The following is a 9,855-nucleotide window of genomic DNA, read 5'->3' on the forward strand; positions in this document are numbered from 1 at the left end:
ATACCCCCCCCCCCCCCCCCGTTTTAGGCGTATTATTTTTGTCAATGGTAAAAGAGGACTCGAGGGTCCCCATTTGGTGAGATACATAATCCTGAAATTTCTCATGTATCATAGTGGGTGTTGCTTGGTGTAATTTGTGTTGTTGGTGTCATGTAGAATGTAACTTGTGTGTGAAAATATGAAAGCTTTAGTAGAACAACAAAACAACGGAGTGGCTAATTACTATTTCTTAGCTTCTTCATCTTCCAATGTAGCGTTCTGTGGGAAAAGAAGCTGTTAAGTTGTGGATCCTTCACATTAGTCACTAGATTACTTCAGATATTCAAGAAAATATAACATATGTTTATTTATGGCGTAATACATGAACATGCTCTTCATTTTACCTTGGCTGTTATCTCCTCCAACTTTGGGTGTTCTTAAGACTTATGTAGACACAAACTTGTATAAAGTTTAATAAGTAAACGTGCACATCCTATATGATATAATACAAATTAGTTCGAATGTATGTCACAGAAATTGCCATATAAGGTGTGTATGTTACTTGTTCAACTTTCGACAAGTGCCTATTTGTACACTACAAAACAAAATTGAAGGGCATAGATGACAACCAAAGTATAGTGAAATGATACATCTACATTTTACTACTTTATTTTTTGTTCTTTTTTACTGTAAGAAGGTTGGGGTTTTATCTCCTAGTTGGATTTCATTTCTCTATCAAGGATATTAGCTTCAACTAATTGTTAGAAAATCTATTTTGTTTCATCTTATTTTTCTAATGCATCTCACGTAAATCAAGTAGCAGGTATGATAGTATTAATATCAAATCCGCAAGGACAAACAATTGATTTACTTGCCATTTCTTGATATCGATGAGGACGATCAGTCTATCACTCTGTAATGCTAAGATGAACTAGAAAAGTTGATAAATTCATCAGCTGGGAATATTTTCATGTGATATTGTTTAAGAGAAGTCTTCAATAAAATGAAGTACAATTTTTTCTTGTCAAAAAAATATAGATTGACGTAGAGTGGTGACCACATAGTTTTACAACAAAAGCATCACGTCATATATGTTCAACATCTCCACACTCACTTCTAATGCATATAACATATCACAAATAGTCGTTTTTTCAACTCCTGTAATTGAAAAATAGCGCCACTATAATGGAGAATCAAGTTCCATAGATAAAACTCCACAACAGTGACTCCTATTTCACCTGTCGTATATGCATATTAGCATATAACATATCACAAATAGTCCTGTCAGGATTCAGTTCATAGACAGAAATCTATGTCAAATGCAATAATTAAGGGCTTCCCTTATATGTGCTTGTCTAACTTAATATACATCTAAATTAGGGTGCTAAATATATTTTGCTGCAGAATAGTTAAGTGTGCTACGGATACAAATTGATACAAACGTGAAGCTTACACTCCACCATAGCCAATTCAAGCTTTAAATATCACTGAAACAAAACTAATTGAGTACATGTGTTTTAACCTCGTTTCACAGGTCGTTGAACGTAAGATTTATTGGGATCTTCTGTTTTCAACTTTGGAGGTCGAATTTCTCCTTTCTTAACCTGCAGAAGCACAGAAAACTTGTTCACTAGTGTTTTCTTCAACCTATAAACATTCCCCTCATAATCTTCACATGGGATGGGAAAAGTATAGTGTTTGCAATATAAGGTAATAACAGTCTTACCTTCTTTCCTCCCTTCATGAAATCTCTCCAACTGGACACCTGATGATAAATATAAGAAAAGTTTCAGAAACTCAATTCAGTAAGTCTAGATTTTGGAACATGACGGCTGTCTTAACTGTACAATTCCATATCATCATGAAGATTAGGTTCAACACAACTATCATGTTCCAAAGACCTTAGGTTCAATACTATTATCATGTTTGTCACTCGGGATTGTGGTAGGATGGATAGAATTCCTCCACCTTTAACCAGAAGTCTCAGCATTGAGACCTGAAAATGGAAAAAGTTCTGGTAGAGAACACATCTCCATTTAATGAGTCTTACGCAGCAGTTGGCACAAATCCGGATCAGTTGGTGCCCCAAAACGGTTACCGGACACCGAGTGGGAAACAAAAAAAAAGATTATTATGTTCCAAAGAACCCAAACACCTGTGTTACTAGTTGTATCATTTGCTACAAAAAAAAAAAGACACTAGAGATTCAAAGAAGAATCTTCATAGTAAAAGTAAAGTTACATAATAGATGACATAAACCACTCAAGTTCATAGGCAATCGTCAACAACTTCATGTTCCTGAAATCAAGAGAGTCATTTGCTTGGCTCCTGTAGCATCATGTCTTAGGCTCTTAGCTAAGAGATGAGATACCCATGACCCAGCACAGAGGCAGAACCCCCTCCCCCCTTAAAGCAAGAAGGAATAGCCTTGTTTCTTTTTCTGCTCCTTTTAGAACAAGAAAAGTGAACCAAAAAATACTTTTTATCTTAGAAGTTTACACAAAATACAAGAATACACCGAGATGCAACTTTCAAGTAGTAGTTACTTCAGGGATTTTATTTTATAACCACATCAAACACAAGCAGAGGACATACGAAAGGTTAGATTTTGTGCAGAAAATGTACATAAAATTGCACATATAATCCTAACAACTCATGAAACAAGACTATTAAGTAGTTTGTATAAACTTCGACCATGCTGAATTATTTGAAAGAAAAACATACTTCAAATGAACATACAATGGAATTCAAGTCAGTTGGTTTAAATGGAAAACCAGATAACACATATACAAGCCACATGGGAAAAAACATCACCTCTACCTTCTCAAAAATAAAAAAAAAGCATCACCTCTGAGAGAATAAAACAAACATGCCAAAATGTAGCATTGGAACTTTTTTCCGGATAAAACAAACTGTGAACCAACACTAGACAATTGACTAGATAAATAGAAGTTTGTACTATAAGTCTGCAAGGTTCATGTATTGGGAAACAGCAAGGGTACATAATGCATTGAAAACTAACCCTCTTTTCTCTAGTTCCTTCCCACTGCTCTTCATGCTCACGCTTCCTTTTCCACAACTCTTTTGTTTCTTCCTCATCTTTCTTCAAGCGACCTTCCTCTTCCGATATCTACACAACATCAAGTTATAAATTCTCAATTAAAATCTAAAAACATGTCGGGTAAGAGAAGAAACTGGTATAAGTACCCTCATTGCCATTTTTCTCCTCCTCCATTCTTGGTCCGTCAAGATTTCTTTAACCTTCAACTTCAGCTTATGCTGGAATTCTTCTGATTGCTCATGCTCTTGGTCGAATTTTCCCTATTAGTCAAGAAATCAACCATCTCAAATTAAGAAAACTAATTTTCATGGTAACACGGATTTCATAAATGCTCAATTAACTACTATCAAACATTCCCTTATCTCAGCCTTTGGGGTAAGACAACATGAGGAATTCAACATAAGTTTTCTAACAGATAGGTGAGAGACGGTCCAAAACACGTCTAGTTGCTTGGAGAAAATCAAGGTGCCATATAAGCACAGTTCAAGGTGGTTGGGCAATGATTAACACGATTCTCAATGTAAGAAAAAAGAGGTCACCCAAAGCTACAGATAACATCAGGAAGAAAATTCCCCATATCAAATCCAGGGACAACAATTCCAGCTAATCATAGACATTCAAGTTGGTTAATCTGATGAGAAGACATTGCAGAAGTGCCTACTAAAGAGAATTACCTCAGTAACTAATGATTTCAATTTACTAGCAGTATCTTTCTTAAGCTGCTTCTTCCACTTTGCTCTCAGCTCTTCTGTGATCATACCCAATGGGAGGAAAAATAAAGAGACATTTCCGTGTCAGACACAAGCCACACAAAAAGATACAGCTCAATGAAGAACATTATGGTTTCCACTAATTTAGTGGCAAAACAAGAACTTGCATTACCAAACAAAAGAAGCATTTGCCATGTTACTCTGCCCATATAAGTATGGCCAAATATATAAGAACTAATAGTTTTGACAATGTCCACAATCAAATAATAACAGAAACAGTTTCTACGAATCCAGAGCCTAAAGGACCAGAATTTGAAGCTAAAATTTCAAAATGGACAACGAATTGTGGGATGAACCAAAAGGGACAAAGCGCCTCATCCCCAACGACTAGCAAAAAAGTTTGAAGGCCGAACGGCTGTTTGGCGTGCAGGCCATTTTTTAAAATCAATTAGTCGTGCAGCTTTACATGACTCATTTAATAATTTTATTTTAAATCAAGCATTGGCCAGCCAACGACTAGCCTTTTAAAAAATTAGAAGTCGTTGGCTACCACATGACTAGCTACTTATTTTATTTTGGAATGGTCTAGATTCAGATTCCTGAACGTATTCCTTGTCATTTTTTTGAGGATTTGTTTCCAGTTGATTCCTTAACATTTTTTCAACTAGTCGTTTTTTAACACACGACTAGTTGATTGAATCAACAAGAAACAAATCCTCAAAAAAATAATAATGATTAAAAAAAGGCTAGTCGTTGGCTGGCCAACACTTAATTAAAAAAATAAAATTAAATAAGTACTGTAAAGCTGCACGGCTAATTGATAAAAAAATGGCCCACACGCCAAACGACCGTTTGGTGTGGGCTGTCAAACTTTTTTACTTGTCGCTGGGGATGGGGGGCTTTGTCCCTTTTTGTTCATCCCACAACTCGTTGTCCGTTTTGGAATTTTAGCTTCAAATTGCGGCCCTTTCGGTTCCCAACTCCAGTTTCTACCTCCTTTATTGATGCAGTGACAATGTTACAAGCAAGATAAAACAAAAACAAGAGGACAATATGAAGAAAAGGGCAGCCGACCTTTCGCTGCATTAACCTGGTTCAGAATATAATCCCTCTCTTGAGGATCGAGTAATAATTGCTGGGCTTTTGCTAAAGCTGCATATAAAATGAGAACAATTTGGTCAAAATTTGCCACAAGGAAGCAATTTTTTTTAGAATAGTGTTAACCTACTAAAGCAGTAAAACAGTCAATTTATCAAAATTTCACTCTGCAAAACTACAATGAAGCTCTAAAAGACTAATTTTGACAATCAGAAAAGGGTTTAACTCCTTTATGAAACACTCCATTGCTGCTACTAATTCTGCGCTCAACATGTCTACCATGATGGTGTCCCACTAATGCGACAAGAAACACCAACAGGACAAAGATTGTACTTATAACTTTGAGGTATTGCAGTGTCTTTGAAAGTGGATTCTTTTGATAGTACTTGAAATTCTCTTGAAAAGAAAACATATTCCAACATTAGGTGTCTTTTACGAATTTCCTAAGGCTGCTATTTGAAGTGATAACAATGTTTTCTAGCCAAAAAAAACCATTTGATATGGCAACTCTACACAGTTTGGACGAAGCAGGTTTTCAGGCAATAGAGAGGGATAGATGGAGAACTGTCTGATACGAGCACGGCTAGTTTAACCAACTATGACGATCCATTTGAGCACACATTTAGGATACACAGAGGAGCTTGGATGATCTTATGGAGCACAAAAGGGAGGGCTTCCACATATGGATGATAGCTTGGAGCCTGAGGGGAAGAGAGACTGCCAAGTGTTTTTTTTTTTTTAAAACTGGTAAGGTTGAATTCTTCAGCATTAAGGGTATGCTGGCTACCTCCAAAAAGGGATAATTACAGATTTCCTATCAAATCTATAATCTGGTCTATTTCATCTATACAAAGCTGTTTACACGAGCAGCAAGCCTCACTTTGACAATACAATGCAGCACTTTGACGATGGGCAGCTGCAATGCCTCACTTTGGCGTTGGCAGCACCACATTGGCGAGCTCAAGCCACTTGGGCGAGCATCAAGCCAAGTTTGGTGATCAAGAAACTCTTGGGAGATGCCAAGTGCATTAGGGCGATCAAGCAAGGCACATTTGGGGTTCGATTTGAAATAGTCAATTTTGGGCTATGCATTTAAAGGAAAATACCATAAATACATACCTTAGTCATTTCATTCCTTAGATTATGTTGATTGTGAATTGTCTTGAAAGATTTGATAGCTCTTGAAGTTGTAGCTTTGGGTGGATTCCCAATTGTCTAGCTTAGTGGGTGGATTCCCAACTAGGTAGCTAAATGTATTAAGTGGATTCCTAATAGTTTAGGTTGATCAATTACGGGTGGATTCTCTTAATTGTTCTTTAACTTCTTTTGCTTGATTAATCATATAGAATCATCCATTTGTGGATTCAAATTGGTTTCTCTTTTTGTTTAATTGAGGGATTATTGTTCATTGATTAGGTTCAATTGGGAGGTGAGGGTATAGAGTCCCTTGTTGCCCATAAACTTGATTGATTAGCCTTAATCCACATATCTTTTCTTATCTAATTTTCGCAATTGATTTTGATTCAATTCATCCCCAATTGGAATCGTATCACGGTCCCACAACAAGCATTTGGTGGACAATTTAGAAAGAAAATTTCATATGCAGAGGACGTTGGCAACTCTTTGAAGAAGATCAAGTTGAATTGCCTTCTGATTTTTTGTTTTTGGTGTAAGAAGACCTACTCAGAAGAAATTGTTGATATTATTGGTGTTCTGAGTAGCATTTAGGATGGCAGTTTAGCTTTGACTGTTTTGTCTATTAATACACACAAGTAACCAGTTTCAAAAATAATATATCTGATATGCAGAATGATGTCAGCTTAAAAGTATATCAAATAAAAACAACAAACTCATGTCACATGTACTCTTCCTTGACAAGAACATCTGTGTCAGTGTAAGTTAAAACAACCAGTACATGTGAAGACACTCTAGCCATATGATTGTACAAACAAATTGGAAAAACACTAGTCAAGGAGGCCCTTAGAAATAACTCTATCACAGAAAGTACCAAGATGATCTCAGGATTTTTTAATAGTAGGCTAAGCAGTCAGTGTTCCCAAAAAAAAACTGCTTCGCATGATCTCAAGTGACAAAAACTGTCAAATGTTACTTTTGTTGCATTTCATCAGCAACCACGAGTCATTAAATATTGAAAACAAATGAACTGCAAGTTCATTGAATCGGTTGGAAAGTTATCCTTGAGTCACATTTCTTGGATTAGTTCAAAAAGACAAAGCTTCTGCTATAATTAACATTCTTCATCAGCACTAGGCAATTCAATGTGACAAGGGGGTTTCTTGAAGGTAGTTGCAATAAATTCGGTAAAACTACACTCAGAATTATAATGCATAGTTGTATATCTTGCAGTTAAAATGCTATAGGATGTGCAAAATTCCGTTACTTCACCAGATTTATCCTAACCAAAAGAGTTCGGACAAATAAGATAATCTTTCACTCCAGAAACTACCTAAAATGAATGGAATTATATAAAGTGGCACACAGAAAGAGCATTGTCCTCACCTCCAAATGCCTCCTTTGCTTGTGGATGCTTGCACTTGTCAGGGTGAACAAGCAAAGATAACTGCAGGTAATTCAAGTGAACACATTACATGATTTGACAGAATAAGAGAAAGGTTTGAGTCAATGGAAATCATATTGACAAATTCACACCTTACGATACTGCCTTTTGACTTCATCAATGGATGAATCGAATGACAAGTTAAGATAATCAAACGGATTCAACTTGAAACATGAAAGGATCCTGCACAGTTTTTAAATTCGAAACCAGATTACGACAACTTAGCATGATAGAAATAAAAAACAGATAAGAAATAGATACCCTTCTCAAAAAAGAAATAAGAAATAGATTTAGAATTCTAAATTGTTCTGACCAAACAAACAACCCATATCAAAAGGCAAACACTCCAAGATGCACACACACTCAAAACATAATATTATACAGAAAAAGAATAGCTTAAGCATCAATTACAATAAAGAGATAACCAAACTAGTAGTGACGAGGGTGTTAACAACAACCAGCGTAAATAGAATAATTGACCCCTAGTATTTTATGGACGTACAGATTAGCACTCAAGCTAACCGTCTTGAAATCTACATATAAATTAGACTGTCTACCTTACACTCTACCTTGACAGGATGCAACATCCAGAACTATAAAATCCAAAACTATAGCTAAAGTTGGTGCAAAGAGGAAGGTTTTATAAGACGGGGGAAGCAAACGACGAGTGAAGTCTATTCATTTTCCAGGTTGTGATAATGGAGAGCTGTGTTATCCTATGCATTAGATTTTTCAACCCCTCCAAAGCTGGACAGATTTTTGTACATCCTGGCCATTTTTAGCTGAAATTTTTGACATTATTAATCCCAAAACAAGAACTGAAACGGATGAGGGAAATGTCTTTTTTTAAAAACTGGCTTAAGGCTTAAGGCTAAGGTAAATGAGATCAAAACAAACATGGTATTTAAACTAACAACACAATACCATACAAACAATCGGTAACAACCATCCAAACAAGCTGTAGATTACTAAAATTACTATAACGTAAAGTATCCTACCATCCTTAAGCTTCCTTTCTTCCAAATACATGCTAAGATTACCCGTCCAAATTAGCATAAACCTACGCTTAGCTCATCAAAATTTTACACACGGACATATGAACATGCAAAAATAAACCGACTAAATGCCAAACAATTTCGCAACGATAAAGAACTATAATTCCAATTGATTAACATAATAAAAGTGTCCACATGTAGAGAACGAAATAGAGATAAAGAGACGAACCTGTTAACTTCATTATCGCGCTCAACTTCACTGACCTCAGCGAAGAATTGCTTCAGAAGCGCATCTTCCTGGGCGGCGATTTTCGCCGGCGACGGTGCGGTGGTTGTATCGCTGTTGTCTCCCATTGAAAACAGAGCCTTTTGAGTTTCACGCTCCGATCCCAAAATGTTTTACGGTTTGATGCATTCAGAATTGGGCTCAATATAATTTCAGCCCACTATAATTATGGACTGGACCATTGGGCCGGTGTATGAATCTTAAGCAGGTTAAGTGCACTACTTGCACAAGTAGCCACTTTAAAGGGCGAGGGATGGTTTACAAGAGTGGCCTAAAAGTGGTAGTCTTGAACTTTTGATCCCACTTTCCCCGCAAAAGTTCACGTATAATAAGTTTTACCCTCATGGATAACACTTTTAACTTTTAACCTTGAAATTTTGTCTATAAAATAAATGAGGATTAAAAATTCAAGGTCGTTCATTTTCAAAGTCGCAATTCGCAACAGAGGTGGTCATACACGAATTTTACTAATGGATGGTGTATTTATTAGTAAAGCATTTTGTATTTTAAAAAAAAGTGAAATTCAATTATTTTTTTAATTTCTCACTCAATGTTTGATATCCGCTCTAGAGCTTGATTAATTCGGATTGATATAGAGAACTCCACACTTGGGAGGGGTTAAACGTTCTCTAAGTAAGACGATTTCATACTTAGAGTTTGAACCTGAAACCACTTTTCATAAATGATGGAATATTTACCACTTTACTTCAATCATTAGTGGTACCTTTTTCGATTATATGCATGATACCTCTTGAATTAATATAAGTCGAATCCCTCATTTTTCAAAAGCGATTGAAAATACTCGGAAGAAAAAGAGAATTAAGGCCAGTTTCATTGAACTAACATGCAAAGTAATTGGAACTCCGAAAGTTCTATTATGCCTAAGGCCAAGCATTTCATCTTGTATACAAGTAGTTATTATGAACTCGAATAAAAATATTGAATAGGCGATTGATGTATCACTTGGAATTTTTTACTCTCTCAATAGAAATTCAAAAACTTATCTCCAAATTCTATAACTATTTCCACTTTATTCATGACCATTAAATTAACAAGACATGACAGTTTGATGCATAAAGAAGCATCTTTCAAGTTTTATAAATTTGTGTTCTTTCAAAAAAAGGAAATAGAAAAAGAATACTTATGAT

General features: G+C 35.8%; 1 protein-coding gene across 1 annotated transcript; it reads right to left on the reverse strand.

Annotated features, from left to right (window-relative positions):
• Positions 1-1,069: 1,069 nt before the first annotated feature.
• On the reverse strand, positions 1,070-8,818 carry LOC102581247 (J domain-containing protein spf31-like). Its single transcript, XM_006340267.2, has 9 exons — positions 8,651-8,818; positions 7,519-7,609; positions 7,369-7,429; positions 4,825-4,902; positions 3,715-3,788; positions 3,187-3,300; positions 3,002-3,109; positions 1,706-1,744; positions 1,070-1,583 (listed from the first exon to the last, which is right to left on the reverse strand). Exons 1-9 carry the CDS (start codon positions 8,773-8,775, stop codon positions 1,497-1,499), a joined length of 777 nt encoding a protein of 258 aa, XP_006340329.1. The 5' UTR covers positions 8,776-8,818; the 3' UTR covers positions 1,070-1,496.
• Between the last annotated feature and the right edge of the window lie 1,037 nt (positions 8,819-9,855).

The sequence above is a fragment of the Solanum tuberosum genome, unplaced genomic scaffold, assembly GCF_000226075.1.
Source record: "Solanum tuberosum cultivar DM 1-3 516 R44 unplaced genomic scaffold, SolTub_3.0 scf00017, whole genome shotgun sequence".
Classification (NCBI taxonomy): Eukaryota; Viridiplantae; Streptophyta; class Magnoliopsida; order Solanales; family Solanaceae; genus Solanum; species Solanum tuberosum.